Source organism: Convolutriloba macropyga, chromosome 13, assembly GCF_964194025.1.
Source record: "Convolutriloba macropyga chromosome 13, txConMacr16.3, whole genome shotgun sequence".
Lineage (NCBI taxonomy): Eukaryota > Metazoa > Xenacoelomorpha > Acoela > Convolutidae > Convolutriloba > Convolutriloba macropyga.
In genome coordinates this window covers 7,684,449-7,706,915 of record NC_134480.1, presented here as the reverse complement: position 1 = coordinate 7,706,915, position 22,467 = coordinate 7,684,449, and the positions used below count along the sequence as shown (strand labels likewise).

At 34.6% G+C, this 22,467-nt stretch overlaps 4 protein-coding genes across 6 annotated transcripts in view; 3 read left to right on the top strand and 1 right to left on the bottom strand.

Annotated features, from left to right (window-relative positions):
• The first annotated feature begins 1,670 nt into the window (after nucleotides 1-1,670).
• On the top strand, nucleotides 1,671-3,840 carry LOC142352261 (copper chaperone for superoxide dismutase-like). The gene is made up of 2 exons (XM_075404747.1): nucleotides 1,671-2,773; nucleotides 3,035-3,840. The coding sequence occupies exons 1-2, from the start codon at nucleotides 2,401-2,403 to the stop codon at nucleotides 3,397-3,399; spliced, it is 738 nt and encodes a 245-aa protein (XP_075260862.1). The 5' UTR covers nucleotides 1,671-2,400; the 3' UTR covers nucleotides 3,400-3,840.
• Nucleotides 3,841-8,028: 4,188 nt separating this feature from the next.
• On the top strand, nucleotides 8,029-9,679 carry LOC142351941 (glutaredoxin 3-like). The gene is made up of 2 exons (XM_075404216.1): nucleotides 8,029-8,703; nucleotides 9,063-9,679. The coding sequence occupies exons 1-2, from the start codon at nucleotides 8,038-8,040 to the stop codon at nucleotides 9,420-9,422; spliced, it is 1,026 nt and encodes a 341-aa protein (XP_075260331.1). The 5' UTR covers nucleotides 8,029-8,037; the 3' UTR covers nucleotides 9,423-9,679.
• On the bottom strand, nucleotides 9,536-19,091 carry LOC142351942 (uncharacterized). Its single transcript, XM_075404218.1, has 4 exons — nucleotides 18,220-19,091; nucleotides 17,591-17,682; nucleotides 10,434-10,693; nucleotides 9,536-10,006 (listed from the first exon to the last, which is right to left on the bottom strand). The coding sequence occupies exons 1-4, from the start codon at nucleotides 18,437-18,439 to the stop codon at nucleotides 9,709-9,711; spliced, it is 870 nt and encodes a 289-aa protein (XP_075260333.1). The 5' UTR covers nucleotides 18,440-19,091; the 3' UTR covers nucleotides 9,536-9,708.
• Nucleotides 16,163-22,467, top strand: part of LOC142351940 (lysosome membrane protein 2-like) — a 48,990-nt gene continuing 42,685 nt past the window's right edge. For 2 of the 3 annotated variants that reach the window (XM_075404215.1, XM_075404214.1), the window contains exons 1-3: nucleotides 16,172-16,527; nucleotides 21,400-21,513; nucleotides 22,185-22,348. In XM_075404215.1, the coding sequence (XP_075260330.1) occupies nucleotides 21,415-21,513; nucleotides 22,185-22,348 (263 nt within the window). In that variant the 5' untranslated portion in view covers nucleotides 16,172-16,527; nucleotides 21,400-21,414. Of the gene's footprint in view, nucleotides 16,528-21,399; nucleotides 21,514-22,184; nucleotides 22,349-22,467 lie in introns of all 3 variants that reach the window. The other variant, XM_075404213.1, reaches the window with a different exon arrangement.

Below are 22,467 nucleotides of genomic sequence, written 5' to 3'. Positions count from 1 at the left end.
TTATAATGAGAGATTTGGGAGTAATGGAGAAAAACTAAATCTGAAGACCAGAGATCCTTGTCAACAAGATATTAGAATCCCGACGGTATCCATTGATGATTCAGGAGGTATCATACATATTGATAATCAACCACTTGGCTTAAAAGTGCCAAATTTGTTAAATAATACACGAGTCAACAATGAAAATTGATATTCAAATGTATTCTAAGTTGTTGATAGCTCTTGAAATTCCACCTGATTTAATTTTGAATACCTATGCCAAACAATTCTTGGAAGAAACTGAAAGCAAAGAACACAGTTTTGCAAGCCCACGAGGACAATCAGGAAGCGGTTATCAAGTTACTAACTAAACAAAACAGGCACAAGTAAAAAGTCGGCAGAAGACGAGTCCAAACTGCAAAAATGGTCTTACTTCTTCTGAGAAAAAATGTTAGACCAACTGTATCTGAAGGGACCCAGTGCGGTTACAAACCCAAGGCCAATTGTCATTTGGTAACGTTAAGTCATATTTGGAAACCAAGCCACCTTTTACAAAAAATATTGATCAATTCCTTTACGATTTCCTAAACTTAAAGTAATAGTATAAGACATAAATGAAATATGGTCCGTTAACTTGGCCTATGTGGACAAACTAGCAAAATACAACAAGAATGCTAATTTTTTATTGTTTGCGGTCAACTGTCTTTCCAGATACCTTTGTGTGGAGCCCTTTATAACAAAGTTTGCAACGGAAGCTGCCTTGGCCTTTAAGAAAATGATAAAACATAAGCAAAACATAGGGTTGATGATGGTGCAGAGTTTCTTGGAGCCTTCAAAACCTTATGCAACAAAGGAGAAATTCATTTATACAGCACTTTTAGCGAAAACAAGTCGGCAATGGCAGAGTGGAACATTCGAAAATCATTATCAACAAGTATTTTGAAGGAAAGGACATACTCTTACATATTTTTTGAATTTCAAAAGTCAAATTGTTGTATTTGAACTAGTACTTCAATGTCAATTCCCTCACCCGATATTTATCGCGCGTATTTAATTGCGATTTCAGCTTTTTGATGTAGATGGCTTCTATCGTCATTAGTTTTTCAACCCCAGGACATGCATCAAGAATATCCCATTTTACGTTATGCGTTGCACCACATTCAACAAGGTGTTGTCCTTCTTTTGATGCTCTGAATTTCTAGTAGTAACATGTCGGCTGGTTTGGCCAACATAGGGAATTGACATTGAAGTACTAGTTCAAATACAAAAATTTGACTTTTGAAATTCAAAAAAATTTCTGGTACATGTTAATTCGAAATTTTGTCAGTCCCAAAAAGTAAAAAGTAAAAACAGAGAGGAATGAATGTAAAAATCCCTTTAAAGCATTATACCCGGAATTTTCATAAAATCCAGAATATTAAATGAATTGATTTTAGTGTAATAAGTGTAAATAAAATGTTGTAAATGTGATTTTAACTGTAAATAATTTTAAAAATTCGATGTTATTTTAACTCATTTCTTAGAATTATAGTCAAGACAAGTTTATATACTTTGTAAATGATTTCATTTAATTTTTAAACCTGACGATGAACGCAATGTTCGAAAACGTTCGTTTTAGTTAATCAATTTAAGTTTTAATTGACAATTACTTCTCTGCATACTCTTACATAGATAAACTGGATCAATTTGTAAAAACAAAATTTTCGCGGGTTAACCGAGTAAACAAACTTGCTCCAAATAAAATCACTAAAATGGATGTTCCACGACTTTTATCTTTGAGTGCTCAAACTAACAAGTCTCAGAGACCCAAATTTTACGTTGGAGATTTTGTTACAATTGTCAAAAAAAACAAAGCCTTCAGGAAAAGATATAAACCATCGTTCACCGACGAACTTTTTGAAGTCGAAAAATTACCAACCTTTAATCCACTAACGTATTCATTTAATGATGCAAACGGGGAAAAATGGCTAGATTTATCTTTAATGTTATGAACCAGAGTTACAGCTTGTTTGCGTTGAGAAAAAAGAGTGAGAATCGTTTCACCGACAAGTTCACTGTGCATGAAATTTTTGACTCTAACACTCTTAGTTCATTTCGAAACTTTCATGTTTACTGAGCAACTATTTAGGTTATCTTCCCGTATCATATCCCTTATGAATTATTGTTTAATAAGATTTCTTAAGTAGCCGCCTTACTTGTCGAATTCATTGCTCGTGTGCACGAGTGATATGATGGGCCCTATTCTTGACTGGAGTCAAACTCCTATTGACAAGCCTATCAGTATCTAAAAAAGCCTTCAAACTATACTGCATACTATACTATCTGTATTGTGATTCATTACGCTCACTGCTCAATGGTGTAATTTGTTTAACAGCCTTATTTTCAGACAATTGGGGATAGTTTTTCTGATTTTGAGGTAAAATGACTAATAAAGAATTGACAAATATACAACTTATTCCTTTTGAGTTTGCTGTCCAAGTTACCTGCGAGAAGTGTGTATGTAAAATCACAAAGGCTATTGAAGATGCCCCAGAGTTTGAGAATAAAAATTATATGAATTTCATTAAGAATTGGAACGTGAATATACCAACTCAAACATTTTATTGCGAAACAAGCTTGCCTGGTTTTAAAATGTTAGAAATATTGCGCCGCTCTGGTTTAGAGGTGCGCCTGAAGAGTGCTGGAAATCCAAGTCATCCGGCTGCAGTGACGGAATTTCACGACGTTTTGAAAAATGGTGTTGTTGGAGTTGTTCGTTTTATTCCTCTGTCAAGACTGTTTTACGTTTTGGAAGGTATGTAGCATTCGATTTTGTTAAACCGAATTTGTCTTGCTTGGAAATCTTCTACAGTGCTTTAAATAATCTAACTTGTTTGTGGGGGTCGTTCCCATTATTAACCCTCATGAAATTATAGCCCCATTATGGTATAATTACCATGATTTTTTTTGAGGGGGGGGGGGCTATAGGTTATCTGACCACTAAGCTGGAGGGGGGCTACAATGAGAAAGATCCGGTTTGTGAATGATTGTAAACTTAGCATAGACATTGGTTTAGGTTCCTTCGCTGGTTTACCGGATGAATCCAATGAAAATCGCTATTCCGTTTCAATCCACGAATTTGGAGATTTGTCGAGTCCACCTTATTCTTGTGGACCTGTATTTGCATTGGAGGGAGTTTGTGACGGATTGTTGGGGCATTTTACCTCCCCAACGGCTTTCTACCTAAGCAATCTAAATATGGATATGAGTAGACTTATAGGAAGGTCTTGCGTGATTACGAGAACCAAGTATGGCGTAAAAGAGGTTGCAGCTGTTGGAATTGTCGCGCGTAGTGCCGGAGTATATGAAAACCCAAAGATGTTTTGTACTTGTGATGGTTTGAGCATTTTTGATGAACAGAAACTAATTGACAAATATTAATCAATTACAGTTATATATAGAATCAGTGACACAATATCAGATTATTGGAACAAATATATTCATCAACCAAATACTATATTGTTGTGAAGGTCGTTTGGATCCTGAAAACAAGAATCATTTGTGCCGATAAAACTTTGAACATATGCGAAGTTGAACAACGTTTAATTGTTTAAACAATGTCAACTCTTGTTTGAGTATTGTATAGTCACACCGATCATTTTCCGATCTACGCGCGTAGTTGCGGGGGCACCTTAACTTACTAAATTTTTGTGATCGAAGTTTTTGTGTATCAAATGTAATTCGAAGTGTATCTCTGAAACTCGTTGCATTGTGGAGGTACAATAAATGTTATATTTCGTACATCTATAAACAATAAAACTGCAATTGCTGAGCCATGAAACAAGTAACCAATGCTTCTCGTAATTTTTGCTTCCTTCAAGATATGTTTTTATCTAATAAGTAAATTTATCAGAAGTAAGTTAGCGAGCTGTAGATTTGCGAGGAAATTTTTAATTTTTGATAATTTCACTATCAGCAACTGTAATTTCACCATTATTAGCAAGTAAGTTAGTGCTCTGTTAGTTTGTGAAGTAAAAACTCAATTTATGTTAGTTTTTTACACCATTTATTTCCTACACTACTGTTCTTACCTACCTGAAAATTGTGGTAAGTAATGTTAAACCCCATTTTAAACTTGATAAACTTCAGCTAAGTTTGACGGTTAAGAAAGCTGCTGTAAAGATGTGATTGAATTCTGATTTTGCAACAGCTTTCTTTTCACGGTAAACTTGGATGGAGTGCATCAACTTTTCATTGGAGTTTCTGGTATGTTAAGGATTTGTTTCTACTTTTTAGGGTTTATTACTTTTCTAGAGTTAGTAAGGTAATTAGGGCTCAGAGTCGAGGGCGTTTTTGCCTGTGGTTGAGATCGAATTGCGAATGATTCTCAGAAATATATTCAAGCTTATTTAGACCCCAACTGTGCTCTTTCATGGGGTATATGTAGATAAAATGATGAAAAACTGAGTTAACTGATGGGAAAAATCCTACTTCTTTTGTCTGTGGAGATGCATTTCCATGCTCAAATAATCACGCAATTCGTTTGTAGGGGCAGTTTCTGTGTTGAAGTCTTCTTTCCACTTGGGTAATGCAAAATTGAGCCTCAGCTAGTTTTAAATTATATTTCGGCTTCCAAGTATTCAAGAAGCTTGACTTAAGATACACATCAATTTTTGCATAGTCTTTCTCAGTTTTTCGCCCAATTCCTCTACCACACTGTAGCCGCGAATTTTTAAAAAATATATGTGGAAAGAGGTGTGAAAAATTGAACATAACGTGAACCCGTTTGGTTGAAAATCGTTTCATTTGAAATGCCATTGAAAACTCTGAAAAATTCCCTCATCAATTACCTGAAATCCAGAACATCTAATTTTTATGATATGAAATATTCGTGTTCACATTTTTTCAAGTGTTATTGTACATTTTGTCGTGCATAAGTCATACATATATGTTTTTCTTAATCCTTATTTAAAAGGAATTAAGTCTTCTACTACTACTACTACTTGAAAATCCTCGAATTTAGTGTCCTTGCACAGCTTAATTTTTATTTATGTATCAGCAGCCAAATTGGGGTCCAAATAAATGTCGATTTTTGATATAAATGCCGCTCACGAGATGCTGAATTTAGACTAAAAACGCTCTGATTCATCTCAGTTTGTAGTGACCAAAAACCAGTGAACACAAAAAAAGCTTAATTGATGTATCTCTTGAGATTCATTGCCTGCGCTTTATTAAAAGAATTAGTTAAATTTCTTCTTATAACGTAGCGTTCCACGCCACACAATCATATATACAAAGATAATTTGACAGAATTTGGCTAGCATAGAGCATTAGATTCTTAGGTAAGCGGAATCAGCAGCTACAAATGGAAGACATTGTTGTGACTTTCTTGTAATTTTCTTCCCTCGCGTTTTGAATTGTTTTTAATCTTAATTTTTTAACTGCTCTCAAACGAAGTTTCACCCCCAGCGTAGTGTGTATATATTTTTTACGACCCCCAGTGGCACGTGCTATTTTTTACATAGTAACGTGCTATATAACATCATATGATTTGTAATGGGGGGCATGAAAAACACTGGGGAGACCGAAAACAAATAGATCCAAAAGAAGAACGTTAATAGACGGTGTAGCTTAGTGCTTACTGTCGAGGAATCTTATCATGGAGGCCGGGGGGTCCGAATTCAGCCCTAGTCGGAATTTTTGCGTCATAAAAGTCATTGCCCCTTTCTAAATTGATTGCCTCGTGTGTGTTTCTAAAGCAATTCGTCCGATGTTGATAGGTTTATGTTCTCTGCTTTTTAATGGACTTCAGTGTGGTTCAAATCCGCAAAAATAAGGTGAGCAACTTGAGCAAACTTTTTTGATGTTTTTTTCTCTTGCTAAGTTTATGACCAGAAGTTTGCAATAATTGTGATAGTTTGTTGGCTTTTACGCCTCTTGCGATCAAATTGAAATTTCTATAATTTCACGAAGCTGCTCAAACAACGCTTTATCAGGGTGCTAAAAGTTGTTCAAAAATTTACCTTACTTTTCAAAAGTAATTATCAAAAAATGCGCTTTTGGTCCAGCGAAAGTTTATCTACTATAGCGAATGCGTTTGATTGAGAATCAAGAATAAGTCCAGTTTTAAACTTTCAACTTTTGAGATTCAAATTTTAGAAAAATTTTTCGTAGCTGTTTAACGAAATTTATTATATACCTGCCTGCTGAGTTTTACCAAAAATTTCTGGCATACTATTATTAGTTACCAACTGGTCGCTCTAAAATGATAGACATTTTTGTTATACAATTTGAAATATACAATTGCTACATTCAGCATGAATTTCAAAATCGATATCAAGAAGCTTCTCATAGGAATTCCAATCTGCATAAAAATCAATACCCCTTCAATTGTATGCTTAAAGGTTTACCCATTTTATTTTATATCTGAACAAATTTAACGGACACAAATTTTCTTTTATATCTGAACAAAACATCACAGTCTCACTGAAAGAAAATTTTTTTAACGAAATCAAATTTTCTCCCTCTAATTTTTAACGCAAATGCAAACTCAATCATAGTTGAACAAGCGTGCAAAAATCTCATTTTGAGACAACTTTCTTTTAACAATGAAACAGATGGAATTTTGTGAAATTTGCTTCGGGGTATCTGGTAAGTAACGGTTACTTATTAGATGATTTTTTTAAGTAGGCGAGAACACTAGCCAATGGGGGTTAGTGCAAAAGTTTGATTGCAAGATGGAATGTTGCGTCAAAGATTGAATTTAGCGTCGTAATACTAAAGGGTGCTAACTTAATGTTGACGTTCAGTATATTTCTCTTTTTCGAATATTTTCTTATATCGAAGGTTAAGAGTTTTCTTCATGTTTTTTAAAGCTGAAGAACATCTGTTCGCTAATTGAACTTTGACTTCGTTGTTTTCGAACACTGATTGCTGTTTTCGAATAATAAACTTTTGCATGCTGAAGACATCAATTTGTTTTCAATTACCAGTTTTTAGTAACTGCTGATCTTTTTCTCGGAAAGGTGTTGTGAGAGCTTTTGATTAATAATCCCGTTTGCCTCCACCGCTCACCTCCGACATAACTGTATGCACCACCCTCCACACAAACTGCTACCGTATTTAACTACTCCTTCAACCAAATGTATACAGCAACCAGATACACCAACCCTCACATGCATACCGCGTTCGGCCATTTTCATTAAAAAGCATTGGTTTGTGGTTTTCGTAATTATTTTTTGTAATTATAAGCAACATTTGGTTTTCTTGTTAATCTATTCTATTTTTTGTGACTCGTTGATCTTGGGCATTGATGGTTCTAACAGTTTTTCTCAGGGCGAGTATTCTTTGGGTTATTAATTGCCCTCCTACGAAGCTTAACAATTCCTTCAAGTCTTGTTTCATAACGCAATTTTCTGTATTTTAACTCTTTCGTCTGACCATTATTTTCAGTGACGTTCAGGCTTGTCTTTTTGATTTTGGGCTGTTAAGTTGCGCTCAGTTGCAGCGTTTCAATTAATCTTATCGCTCACCAGTCGTTTGAGAGCAATTCTTCCGAGATTAATGGATTTTACCTGAGTCATTTTACATTTTTATTTTTATTTGAGCAGTTTGACTATCTGGCGAGGCCAACGTGATAATTTGATATAGCCCAAGGCCATTAATTTGCTGTGAGATTTTTAAATTGTTGATCTGTTTTTCGGACCAGTTTTCAACAGTTTTATAGTTTTCTGTTTTCGGACATTGCTCTATAAAGAATAAATAAATTGCTGCTATTGACTTCTCTCGTTATTTGAGACCTGTTAAAAATGAGGTCACAATTTATTAAATAAAATTTATCCTAAAATATTAAAATATATATATTGGCGTATCTCGAGCCGGCTGTTTCAGTATCTTAGCATTCAGGTACCCTACGACCGTACCAACTGACGTCACTTATATTCAAGGAAATCAAAGGTGTTATTAATAGTGACTAGTTGAATTTTCTGTGAGCCTGATTTCGCAATGAACAGAATATCACAGTAAGAAAAATGAATAAATCAACAAAATTTGAATTTCATTTTCAGATTTGTGTTCACTATGGCACAAGTCCAGGAGGTTTCCGACTTTGAGTCTCTTAAAAAGTCAATTATGGATAGAGATCTAGTTTGCTTACACATTTTTGCAGAATGGGCTCCGGAATGTGCGGAGTTGACCAAAATTCTCGAACTGCTAACTTCCGAGTTCAAAGACATCACTTTTATTTCTGCAAATGCTGAAAATGTCGAAGATTTTTGTGTCGAGAAAAACGTCAGTTCTGTTCCCACAGTTTTGTTTTACAAATTTGGTGACCTTTATGGAACGGTGGAAGGATTCGACGTGCCAGGTGTTAAAAATCAGTGCAAAAAATTGTCAAATTTTGTGGGACTTCGACCTATAAAAACGGGATCTGAGAAAGCTAATGGTGCGGCTTCGGGCGACCAAAACGGAGCTTCGACCCAAGAAGCGTTTAACGAATATTTGGGCAAACTAATCAACAGAGCGCCAATGATGGTATTTATGAAAGGCTCGCCCTCAGAGCCGAAGTGTGGATTTAGCCGACAAACAATGGAGTTATTGTCGAACTACAAGAATGTGAAATTCGATTATTATGATATTTTGCAGAATGACAAAGTGAGGCAAGGATTGAAGACGTATTCTAATTGGCAAACATATCCACAGGTGTATGTTGATGGGGAGTTGATTGGAGGTATTGACATTTTGAGGGTAAGAAAAGTAATCGAAAGTTCCTTTTAAAATTCTGTACCTTACGGCGGTGCTGAAGTGGCTAGGGTTTGAATTGTTTCGTAAATTTTTCGTTTTTGGGGTTTGTTATCAATCAATTTTGTTGATATTCTTAAAATCCTCTCAATTTTGTATTAATTCTTTAAGAACTGAAAATAGAGCTGAAGTTCAAATTGGAACTACAACTCTAAATTTAGATCTAAATTTAAATCTTTGTATAATCAATTCGGTTATAGATTTTTCTTGTTCACTTTGTTGGTTTATCCTTTAGGAAATGAATTCTATTGCGCGGCTTTTTTCTACCATTTTTGATTGAAAAGATGTCCTAATTTCTTTTTCAGGAGCTACACGACGCCGGCGAGCTCGAAGAACAACTTCCGAAATCAGAATCAGTTGAAGATCGAATTAAAAAGCTGCTTTCTAATAACGAAATTATCCTTTTCATGAAAGGCAACCCTAAGGAACCCAGGTGTAAATTCAGCAGAGCTTTGATGGAAATGTTCAAAGATCTTCCGCCGACTATAAAGTACGAAAGTTTCGACATTCTTCAGGACGATGAAATTAGGCAGGGCCTGAAGGAATATTCGAATTGGCCAACCTACCCCCAGTTGTACGTCAAGGGGGAGCTGGTGGGGGGCTTGGATATTTTGAAAGAGATGCACGCTAGTGGTGAGCTCGTAGAGGCTATGACCGTTTCGTGATCAGGGTTCGCGATGGGCCCTAGTATACATAACGAGGATACATAGGATTGAGAGGTGCTGCCCGTTTTCAATGGTGAAATTGGAACAAAAGACGTAAATTTTTGGACGTTGAATGCCATACAGATTAAATTACATAGTCTTGATTGGTTTTTAAAAGACGTGACGTATATAATCAGTTATATATTTATTGAAAAATATTTGACCTTGAGGCTTTGTATTTCAAAATTGAATTTTAGCATCAAAAATAGTACAAATTTCGGATTTATTATAGTCGTGTGACTTAAAATCAACCGAAAGTGTTTGTACGTTGAATGTATATACTATGGGTATCCTTGCGTACTTCGACAAAGTTTTTCAAAATATTTCCGCTTCTTTCACCTTTCTCCAAACTGTTCACGAAGTGGTTGAATTCCCTCGTGGATGCCTCTAAATCGGGAGTACAGGGAGGAGGTCTGATGGAATCCATAGTCGGCATTGATCGTAACTGTCTGGTCTGTCGATTCTGATTGGTTGATGAAATGGCCGGCTGTGATTGGCTGAAGGTTTTTTGATTGGCGGTGCCGCCGGATTTCGAGGTGAGGCCCCTGGAAGCAAGGTTTTGACGGCGCTTTTTCAAGCTGGTTGGTGTTAAATCACTATTAGAGTCCTCAAAAAATTATCTGGTTTTCACAGCTGTTAATGGAAAAATTTTAGTGAGAGTATAAAGTTACCCATTAATAAATTTGCTTGAGAACTATTAGCTTTCAAATGAAATGAAGTAGAAAGATAACAATTATATATTAAAGTAATGGTCTAATATTATATACACCCCCAACAGAAAATAATTAAAATAGCAAAAAAAAATATAAAAGTAAGAACCCACCCCCCCCCCCCCCAAAAAAAAAAAAAAAACTAGCGTTCTTGCGAATATAAGGTATAACATAAAACAGCGTGTAATAATAGGACAGAATATATGCATCAATGAATTGTCCCAAATGATCAATTTCTGTATTAATAGAATCAAAACCCTGCCTGGCACTTGTAGGTTTCAACTGAAGAATTGGTTTGCATATGATGAACATGTTGTGTCTGGGAGTTGGATTGTACTTTGCACGCCATGCTATCGAACATGTCTCTGGTCTGTCTTGGTGTAACTTGTTTGTCAAGTCTTTGTTGTTGTTTTTGAGGGTAATGGACTCCTTTGTTTTTTCCCTGGGCATTTTGCGGGGAGACAATAGGTGTAATCTTTTCTGCAGATCTAAGTGAGATGGGCCCAAGTGAGGTTTGCTGCTCTGAAAAAAAATTGCTCTTGTCAAAAATCGAGAATGGTTTGCGTTTGTCTTTTTATGGGCAATTTTTTGCGAAGAACTTAATTTTGCTTTTCGATAAAGTTTTCGGAGAATGAAAGTAAATTGTGTGTATGAATGATGCTATAATCTATGCACCACAAGAAACCTGTGGATATGTGCTCAAATACCTAGCCTAGTCTTAAATTTGAACTAGTCTTACATTTAAAATATGGTAAACCTACTTGAATAAAATGTAAATTATCGCACTTAGGCATTATTATGCTAAATAGTCATCCTGTTAATGTTGAAAAATATGGTGACATTTGGAATATTTTGGGTATTTTGTCCTGACACCGTGATAACGGGGCGTTTGTTATTAGATAACGGAGCGTTGGTTATTAGGCAAAAATTACAGTAGGTGAACATTTAAATTGTAAAAATTGGGCAAAATTTCTCAACAAGCAAGCAAATTGATCGAAAACGGAATAAACGAACACCGAATAAGCACTAATTATTGAAGGTTTTGACAAATAATATTAACGCTGTTCCAGTATGTTATCAAGTTTATTAAACTTTGCCCGTTATAAGTTACTAGTCTCAAATATGTCTGACAATTTGACATTCTGTCGTAACTTGCAAAGCGCTAAATGAAGCAAGTGCGTTGGTTAGTTTTATCTGAATATGAAAAATTTGTTTTGTTCGATTCATGAATTCTACAAGTCAACCTTTGTCAAGGCGCTATTCCTTAAAAAACGGCCCAAAACGATTTGAATTACAAAAGGATCCGTTATTGGATCGACTTATTTTCTTCAACTATATGTGAATGCTAATAAGCGGGCAGCTTATGTGGATAAACTTTTAAAGCAGTTGCAGTTTTATATCATTAACAAGTTCTACTTATTTTATTTTTTCACTTTTATTCTTTTCTCGTTCCTCCCTTGTTACTTGAGCAGTGCGGCTGCGCCAACCCTGAATCAGCTAAATTAATCCAAGCCCTCACCTGTCATTCGAGAGCAATTCGACCGACAGTAATTGGTTATGTTTTCAGTTTCTGTTAGCTTCGTTAGTTTTAAATTTTCTCATCTGAAGACATTGTTCATTGAGTCTCCTCAGCTCAATTAAATAAATTTACAGTCGAGATCTCAAACAAAGTTTTAAAATTTTATTTTGAAAGCCTTCGTTATCGTATCGGTTTCAATTTTTTTCGTGACATAAAGGATCCTGATCTCAAACAAGGTAATGTGCGTTTGCACATAATGTTCCAGCCCCGCTCATCACGTTCTGATTTATTTGTCTACCAAATAAGAAGAGAGAAAACTCTCAGAATTATCAATTACCGTTCAACAAACAACTAAGTGAAAAAATAATGCTCGATTAGAGGGCTGAGGAGACTTGCCATTAATGAGAGTACTGGACAAGACCAACATAAAAATCAAATAATGGCAAAAATTAATTACGGCGAAATTTCGATATTCATATTTAAAAAAGCGCTTCATAACAAAATGCAAGTGGAATCAATAAAACCTGAAATAAACAAATTAACTTGTACTTCATGAAGCATTAGATAAGATATGAGACTTGTCAATTATGAGATTCTGTAACAGGCGGACAAAGAAGAGCAAAAAAGGGGGCAAAGTTCGAAAAAACGTTTCTGTTTATAGAAACATCCAATTTCCTGTCCATATAAGCCAGACGACTACAAAAAGAACGGCAAAGCCGGAATAGATCTATTAAATTTAGCGAGAAAGTGGTTTCGCATTAAATAAAACCGTAGGCTATTCATGGAAAACATTAAATATCGCCATTAGTGTTATAATGTGACCAGGAAACAAAATAACTCAGAATTGGGCAAGTATCCCAAAATCACATTTAATGAGTAGGGTCGAAGCCAAAAAACCATCAGTTGAAAACAAAAGCGATTATAAAACTGGATCCTGGTTCACTTGAAAGAGGATGCGAGCTTTCGTTACACAGACCAAGCTATGAAATTGAAAATTAAGATGAAAGTAACAAAGTACATTCTTTTAAACGAATATAATTTTAAGTTCAAACAAACTGTAAGCTTTCAACTTGAAACAAAAACATTAACTTGCAACTGCCCAGGAAGACAGTTGTGCTTGTTATTAGTGAGACCGCATTATATGACGACAAAAAACAAGTACGGACAGAACTCAAAACAATTTTACAAACAATTTGTTGAAGCCATTCAAAGTATAAGATATTGAAAACCATTAACAACTCTAAATTAGCAAAAGTTTTTTCGCTTGGTTATCCTTCAATTTTTAAATGGTTTTCTTTTTAAGGGTCTTTGTGAAAAAGACAAAAAGTAACCACATATGTTAACCATTGGCGAGAACTCAAGAACTTCTAATGAATACACTCAAGCTCTAAAATCGTCTGTCAAAACATGATCAACAGCAAAAATTATGTCTGGAACAACTGAAAATCGATGAGCCCTGTCAGTAATGAGTCTAAGTTGACGACAAAGAGAAAAATATTGGAAATAGAAAATTTTTTGCGATAAAAATGAATTGAAAGGCATTACATATCGCCATTAGTGTTATAATGTGACCAGGAAACAAAATAACTCAGAATTGGACAAGTATCCCAAAATCACATTTAATGAGTAGGGTCGAAGCCAAAAAACCATCAGTTGAAAACAAAAGCGATTATAAAACTGGATCCTGGTTCACTTGAAAGAGGATGCGAGCTTTCGTTACACAGACCAAGCTATGAAATTGAAAATTAAGATGAAAGTAACAAAGTACATTCTTTTAAACGAATATAATTTTAAGTTCAAACAAACTGTAAGCTTTCAACTTGAAACAAAAACATTAACTTGCAACTGCCCAGGAAGACAGTTGTGCTTGTTATTAGTGAGACCGCATTATATGACGACAAAAAACAAGTACGGACAGAACTCAAAACAATTTTACAAACAATTTGTTGAAGCCATTCAAAGTATAAGATATTGAAAACCATTAACAACTCTAAATTAGCAAAAGTTTTTTCGCTTGGTTATCCTTCAATTTTTAAATGGGTTTTCTTTTTAAGGGTCTTTGTGAAAAAGACAAAAAAGTAACCACATATGTTAACCATTGGCGAGAACTCAAGAACTTCTAATGAATACACTCAAGCTCTAAAATCGTCTGTCAAAACATGATCAACAGCAAAAATTATGTCTGGAACAACTGAAAATCGATGAGACCTGTCAGTAATGAGTCTAAGTTGACGACAAAGAGAAAAATATTGGAAATAGAAAATTTTTTGCGATAAAAATGAATTGAAAGGCATTAAAACCGTTTTCTATAAACCGAAATCAGCAAATAGACTCATTTAAACATTCAGAGAATCAATTACGTCTTTTGATTGTCAAGAATATTCGTAAGACAACAAAAAGAACGACAAATAACGGCAAAATTAAAATTCTATTGAATTTTGCGCGAGATAGCGGTTTCGCAGACGTTAAAACTATAAGCTATTCACTGAAATCTTCAAGTGTTTTTTTGCGCTTTCTTTCAATGCCAATGATAGCTTACTTTATTGTGATAATTCAAAGAGAGGACAGATAACAACCTCAAATAGCCGCAAATATTCAAAAATCACAAAACATTTTATAAAATCTCGCGGAAACCAAGAAACCATTAATTTATACTTTGTTTTCTTCACCTTGAATAAGTTTTGCACGGCATATATTGAGACTAATTTAACGCTTGCCAGAAATAAGATAAAAAAATAGTCACACTTCCAAACTTCACTGACAGTTTCCTAAAACAAGTTTGTAAGTCATAAGATGAATTAGATAACAACTGAGAGAATTGTATAGATTCACCTATAGCTCCTAGAGAACCCATATAGATCTTTGACTAATAGAAAGAAATCATGAGACTGCAAAAATAATGACAAGTGAAGGCAAAACAAAAGAAATCAATTAAAGTTTTCGAAATCACTTTTTCAAATCCATCAAAACCATGAGTTTTTCTCTGATTACATATATCTTATTTTGGCAGTAAGTAGTATATGTCCATAATTGGGCCTTGATTTGAAAGCTTTCTCATCAATAATAAACAGAAAAAATTACAAAAAAACATTTTCTTTGAAAAAGACCGGGCCCCAATATAAGCCGAATAATTATTGATTGTAAGAATCTAAGATCAGTAGAAGTCTAGAGTTGATTTTGCTGCCCGTCCAATAAACACAAGTAATTTATCCGTATGCTTGCAAAATAGATCAATTAGCAAATGAGATATTTCAATAAACCAACGATAACATGCCTTTTTGTATAATTATTTTAATTTTTTGAAAAACTGGCGAAATTTTTTCCAGAAGACTCCTATAGGAAACGAATGTACACCTAGCCTTTTTTTTGTAGTTTTCAAAGATTTTGACAGCAGATGTAAGGTCTCTACTTCCGGCATATTTAAACTAAGTGGGATTTAAAAAAGCCGGTTTGGAGCTTTTTTAAAAGGCAGGAAATTCGAAAAGTCTAGCGAAATATTTACCAAGAGACTCGGATGAAACCAATCGACAAGCTTCCTCTGTCTGTATTTTAAAACCAATTACTTTGTTGTTAACATTTTTATAAATTTCAGCCAAATTCACGAAAATTTGGTGAAAAAAAATACGGAAAATGTGATTGAAAACAACGGAATTCTGTCTACTATTCACGAAACTTTAAACCTCGATAACTCCCTGTAAAAATTGAGATCAAAAAATCTGTTTATTTCCATTTTCTACGTTGGACGGGCGTTTTTTGATATCTGTCTCAACTCCCTACTATGGATATATCGATGGGTCAAAATTGACTGAACAAAAAAAAACCATTTGATTATATAGTTCCTGCACCAAGTGGGTCGGAACAATTAATTTGAATACTGCTCTCATTTGAATTTTTGGAATTGGCTATTATATTTCTCAGCAGTTCTTGTTAGAGCGTTTTATCCGACGCCAGTCGGTTATGTTTTATTTTGACTGGTATTAAGGTGTTAAATAGTTGTTGAGGGATTTACTATGCGGAATATTGGTGTACCAGATTTTTAATTTTCCGTATTCGAAAAAAAATTCAGGTTCATGATGGAAATGAGAACTCACTGAGACTTTCGAGGGGAGTTAAATTCAACGATGAGCAGTTCTTGAAGTTTTAGAACCTTCACTAACTGCACTAATTCTGCTGTGTAGGCTTAAATTCACGTTGTGAAGAGCAATTTTAGGTGGTTTGAACCCAATTCTCACTTATGTCCCTGCTCCGACGTCCTTTTGCCTCTGACCTTTTCTGGTCATCCCCAATCACCCCCCAACTTGTTGCTCAACCAGTCAAACTAGACCGCGTTTAGGACAGCTACAGACAACCAGTCAAGACCCATGCCAGTCGTTTGACAGCAATTCATCGGGTGTTAGTTGGTTATGTTAAAATATTTTTTTCTGATGCCATGTCTGTGAACGAACGTAGAACGCGAACCTCAGAATTTTATATAATCTCATAAATGGCAACAAAAGCCTTGAATGTTGCGTCATTCAAACTGTCGTTATTTGCTCTCCCAATATTTGTTTCCTTGCTTAAACATTCTTTGAATGCATTTTGACTTTCACTTAAACTAACTCGCCTCTTTGTAATAATATCATCAGTTTGGTTATAATGCGTAGTTATATCGTATGTTAAGATGTGAGGTTTAGAACAATTGGATTGCTTCAACTTAAATTGTCATTTATTGCTACAAACTCAAACACAAAAGTTATTTTAAGTTTTGCTGAGGTTTTAATTCGGGTTTTCTGAGCTACGTTTGAGGTCTACCACAGCGGGGTATTCAGAGAAAAGTGGAACCAAGATTTTAACCTGGGTAAGTTGCTTGCTGAAATTTAATAATTACTTTTGATAACCCACTCTTTATCTCAATTTTTCTGTCTCAGGATTTGATCGTCTATTCTTATGTTCGGCGAATTAAAGCAGGAATTTGGCTTTAATAAGAAGTTTTTGAACGTGCGTTTCCTTGTTATGAATCAATTTTGTTATACATCTGTAAACAAATCCGTCTATTTCATGATTTCAAATGTTTTTGAGATTGTTTTGTTTTACTAAACGTACAACCATGTTTTTAGAAGAAAAATTCATATAGCTCGACAAGAAGCTTTGCTTGTTCAAAATGAATTCGCATAGAGGAGGCCTCGGGGAACAAGAAAATAAGCGAAGAGGTTTTAAAGGGTACCATTTAAGAGCTTAGGTTTAAGTTATATTGACTTGGCTTGAAGTAACTGAAAAGTTCCGTCGTTTATCGAGAACCGCATAGTTCAAAATGTTAAGCTAGAACTTCGAAGTGACTTCTACAGTGTTGCGTAGCCGTGCTTGAAACAAGCGCGTGTAAATTTTAAATGACAGATCTCTCAGTGACAGGTTCTAGAAGCCAGATTTTCCTATTTACAGGGCCAGATTTCAACTGCTATCATTTTTAATCTTGCAAGGTACGTGTTTCAAGCAACACCCGACTCTACTAAAGTTGCTTGCAAATTCTGGTTTACTTCTCGAACATCTACTACAATACAATCAAACTAAACTTAAGGTGTTTTTTTTTACATTTGCACGTTTTAACTCCTTAGTTTAATGTCTTTTTAAGTAATAGTTATTAATCAAATCATTCTCGTTAGTTCAAATTATGAAGAAGTCGCATCATCACTTGCGGCCCACTTTGAAAAGCAGCTCACGAAATTGGGTTTTCAAGTGCAAAAAATATCTTGCAGTACATTCATGATCAACTCACTAGTTAGTTGGCTCAAATTGAGTACTTGTCCATATTGAAATTAGTTGTACGTGAATAGATCCTATCAATATTTTAAATTCGAATGATATCAAGCTAATTTGGTGTCATCAGGGTATGAATTGTCTATGGGTGTAAGTAAAATACGTACATAGTTGACCATTGGGTGAATTGATCCTATTGTCCTCTGGTTCTGATTGGACGACTGTTCAGCTTGATTTCCCTGTGGTTGCTGGTGATTCTTTTGTACGAAAAGGTTTCCTTCTTGTTCTCATTACTGTCGCAAAGCGAATAGTGTAAAATTTATAAAAATTTTTCTTGATTTCGAAATTTAGATTGAACAAAACATTTTTCGCACGTTTTGTTTAGCCTGCCATTCTACTTCTTCTGAATCTGACTTTTTGTGAAGTAACTTCCATTACAAGTTCAATTCCCTGCTATGTCTAATGCATATTTAAGCACATAAGCTTACATGAAGCGTGAACAGGTCGGAAATGTTTAAAAAAATAGGAAAACTTAAGCCTCATTTTTTTGCCGATAATTGGAAAAAATTTGTATCTTCGAGTGTTTGAGGGGTTTTTCAAGAGCTTTATATCACAAATAATTTTTATTGAAAACTCTTCGGAACGGATATTGCTGAGGCAAATTTGTTATTAAAGAAGACAGTCGCCGATAATAGGGTTCCTAACCCCCTAATCAATTTTGACGGTCGAAACAATAAGTTATGTCAATTATAAAGGGTCAACTTTTGTTTTTGTTGTTTGGAAGGAAACAGTTCCTGAGTTTGCTGTTGTGAATATTGGCTGATACGATTCCTCCTATTAAACGATGAGTTTTTCCGGCTGTTTCCGTGACTGTAAAACGTGGATGTTCTGGGTTTGATCTGGCACCCTGCCCGGGCAATGTCCCTGTCGGCTGCCCATTTTGGGATGCCACGTATTATTGACCCCTTCTCACAACTACCATCTATCACCACTTTGGTGAATGTCATTTGCTCCATTTCTGAGAAGAGATCTGTTCATTGAGTTTTGCCGCTTTGGTCACTTTTGATTTATTTGAAAATTAAGCAAAACATTATCAGTAATTTCTCTATTCGCATATATCAATAATTATATATTATTTATATTATTTATAATATTTATATTGATAATATTTATATTCTTTGTTTATAATTAATTAGTTTTCTACACTGCCTAAATTTTGCAATGTCTGAACTTTTAAAGATATTAGAAGAAATATAGTGTTCGTTTTTTTTATTGATAAAATAAAGAAAAATAAAGAATTAAAAATTGTAAATAATAATGCAAAACTGTGATATTTTTTGATATAATATCGTATGTAGAAATTGGGTCCTTATGATTTTGAGAATTAAGATTGTTATTATCAAGTGATTATGGAACTTCAGGAATGAACTTTTAGTACAACTTGTTGGCTTTGGTGACTGCAAAACTATAATATAATAATAGTTTTTTTTCGAAATACGGAATAAATTAACGAGTCACATTGTTTTGTAATTTTGCCATATCGAAAGGGTAGCAGACGAATATGAAGTTGATTGCTTTCCTCAAAAGATTGAAATAATAAATACGCTTTGAATTATTGAGATATGGTAATCCATCCCTAATTCAAGTAAATTCTTAAACTGAGATGTTGATTTTGTAATTCAGAGTCACAATATATATATATATATATATATATATATATATATATATATATATATATATATATATAATCAGCTAAAACTGCTATTCCGTGTACTATTATTTTATGCCATTTTTATATCTGAATCGTAATAAACCTATCAGTAATATTGGTAATTAGTAAGCGCCTTCTTTACTATTTATAACTAAAACCGTACTACGTTCAAAGCGAGGCTATCTGAGGTCGGCTGGCCTGATTACACGCTTCACCTGTTTCGAATTAGTATTATCTAACCCTTGCTTAATCCGGATCGGATTCTCTCCACGTCTCTAGATTGTACTGTTGAAAGAGAAAACCATTCCATGTTTTGTTCACGTGATTTTTCCTCTTTAATTAATATGACCAGTTTTCAGGCGTTTAGTTTTTGGCGCGATGTGTTGTTGTAAAACGTTTGTGTGCGTTTTACGTATGGATTGTTTTGTTTGTGCTTGCGTAGCGTGAAAAAGGACAAACTTGATTTGTTACTGTCGTCATTTTCAGACCGTTTTGTGACCCTGGCTGACTTCGAGTAGAATAAGAGAGACAGAGAGGGGAATACGAAATATAATGAGATAATATAATGAGGTGTGGTTTTGTTGATCGGGTTTTTAATAGGTTTTTGAAAACAATCGCAGCACATTAATAAAAATTTTTAAGGTTTTGGAGCTGATATTCAACAGTGTATACAATTTTTTGAAAGGCGCGGAAATTGACAAGAATTCATTTTACTTTCTTGAAATTTGGGGAAGCATCCATGAATCAGATCTAAATAGAAAAATAAGCAAGCTAGAACCTAAATTTTCTAAATTCATTTTTCAATTGTCTATATACGTACAGAGAAAGAGTTTAGCTATATCATCTACAAGTCTTCAGATTTAGAAATTTTACCAACATTTTTTCTCTAAATTTGATTTTTTGCGTGTGAATAGGTTTGAATCATGAGTCTTGAGTGTAATTTTTGCGGACGTAATAGCAGTATTTAAAAACACAATTAGGTTTTTCTAGATTTAAATAAAAGTTTTGAACGTTGAATGCTATGAATAATTACTCTCGAATGAAGATATGCAAATTTTTGCTTGATCGTTTTCTTCCAGAACATTTGTTGATTTGACTTTTCTGAGTGAGTTTTCCTATTGCGAGTCTGCTGCTAAAACAAAGGCGATTGTGAGCGATGACCTAACATAGCTCCTGCGGCGTAGAGGTTAATGTCTCGGGTGCTCATCCGCGTGGTATCGGTTCGAACCCCTTAACAGTCAAAAGTTTTCCGTAAATATGAACAAATGATGAACACTGATGAAAAATCCTTTCGCTTTTGTTAACTTCGTTTTGAAGCTATTCTTTTTGTTTTATGATTTTTATGAAGTCTAACAGGTTTTTGTAGATCAAGGTAAGAATATTCAGCTAGTTTTGATAGCTTTTTTAGGTAAATTTAGAAGTTTTTCGGCGGGAATTCAACGCTAATTTGAAGGTTTTTTAACTATTTTCGGGCTATATATTCATGGTAAATGAATAAAAGCCTAATATCTGTTGGCGCTGTTTTCTACAAACGATGCAAATTCTTATTGAACAAATTTGTCTTTCTATGAAAATTGTAAGAAATTTGAGAAATTCGACGCAATTTTCTCATTTTTTTCTCCTTTTCATCAAAAAAGATGTTTGTGTGCTAATTAAGGTTTGGCTAATATTTCGTGGTTGAATTACTAGTTTTGATAGCATGAAACAACGTTTTTTGCCACAGGTGGTGTAATTTTTTAACTTTTCACCTTCTTTCCCACCCCTCACCTTCTGAAGCAGGCTGAAATAGGTTTGAGCTCCCTTTATTCGTTCGAGAGCAATTCTTCCGACGTGAGTTGGTAATGACAACTGGCTTTTAATATCTTAAGCAGCTGCTTCTTTTCTATTTGTGATGGCATGGGTGACATTTTCTATCTATTGATTGACATTGTCTGTTAAAGCTGCATTTCGCTAGTTCTCCATCGGAGATTTTTTTGGGTTTCCGGACAAATCGTGATCGAAGGCGACTGTTTACGGTCTGTTTACCCGTGAAGCTTGCTGATTTACCCGTTTTACATTTTAAGCATCATTACTCAAGCCTGTCATTTTTATTTTTCTGTTTCTCTCAATTTTTGTGGGCAACTTTATTATTCCGGTGAACCCATTTTGGCTTTCCGCTCTGGATTTACATACTTATTGGTTTCAGTTTTTTTATTGTATTAGATCTATCTAGATGCGTTTCTTGAATTGTTCATGAGGTTTCACCATTTTTCGGTTTTGTTTCAGATCGGTTGATGAGTCATGGGTAAGAAACTTCTGATTGGTCTGGTTATATCTGGACTAGTAATACTCACTGTTGGACTCACAATCCTGTTCGGCTACCCTTCATTCTACAATAAAGTTAGTTGTTACCTGTTTTTAACAACCTTTTTTTTAACAATCTCAAATGGCAGATGACTTGAATTGGCAAAATCTGTTTGGGCTCTTAATGGCGCAACAATCAATGCTGAAGACCATTTACCAAGACCCTTTTTTATTAGCATCTTCCAACATTAAACACAAGCTGTTCATAATAAAATCACGTTTTTACTCCAGCAATAAATTGGCAATTGAAAAAATGGCAATTTCAAAAAAATGGCTATTGGGTTTACTGTTTGGTCACATGAGTCAAGCATGAAAATTATAACCTTGACAATATTTTTTGTTTAAACACGGGTCAAATAGTACTGCTCGGTGGGCGGCTAAAATTTAAAATTAACAAGCTGATCACGGATAAAGTTCAGCATCAGGATGACAGATGTAAAATACAAGACTGTGTGTGTAAATATCTAATAGCAGCGAAAGAACATTATTAAATAACTGTCAAAAATATTTAGGAAGTATTCTGAATCTCCGGGAAATTACTGTTTTTTTTGAATTTTAATTAAATGAGGGACTTGTTAAATGGTTTCGACATCAACGGTTTCAAAATACACCAAAAGTTTCAAAATACTTCGTCCTGGGACTGACTTTGAAGAGTGTGAAATTTTGAGAATGAGATGCTATTGTTCTGGATTGCTGTTTGGTTCTAGCAAACATCCCTAGTAAGAGGTAGCCAGACGTACCAAGAGTGGGTGAAGCCAGATCTGCCTGTGTACATGCGGTACCACATGTTCAATTACACAAATGCCGACAAGTTCATTCAGAATGTAGACGAAAAGCCGATTTTGGAAGAAATTGGCATTCTGTCATACAGGTTTGTAGTCTCTAGTTTTTAACTGCTCTCGAACAAAGTTCTAGAACAATCTTTCGATTTAACTTCTCGAGTGAATTTTTCACGCTTGACTCTTTGATCTTTTTTGAGTGATTAATAGC

Bases quoted from the DNA above. Each gene is read 5' to 3' on its own strand.
- LOC142351941 (XM_075404216.1), top strand. From the start codon at position 8,038: ATGGCACAAGTCCAGGAGGTTTCCGACTTTGAGTCTCTTAAAAAGTCA. The intron at 8,704-9,062 runs GTAAGAAAAGTA...TTTCTTTTTCAG, and splicing joins GAGGTATTGACATTTTGAGG to GAGCTACACGACGCCGGCGA.
- LOC142352261 (XM_075404747.1), top strand. From the start codon at position 2,401: ATGACTAATAAAGAATTGACAAATATACAACTTATTCCTTTTGAGTTT. The intron at 2,774-3,034 runs GTATGTAGCATT...ACATTGGTTTAG, and splicing joins ACTGTTTTACGTTTTGGAAG to GTTCCTTCGCTGGTTTACCG.
- LOC142351942 (XM_075404218.1), bottom strand. From the start codon at position 18,439: ATGGAGCAAATGACATTCACCAAAGTGGTGATAGATGGTAGTTGTGAG. The intron at 17,683-18,219 runs AGGAACTGTTTC...TTTTCGTACAAA, and splicing joins ATATTCACAACAGCAAACTC to AGAATCACCAGCAACCACAG. The intron at 10,007-10,433 runs GCAGGGTTTTGA...CCTTGCTTCCAG, and splicing joins TTGAAACCTACAAGTGCCAG to GGGCCTCACCTCGAAATCCG.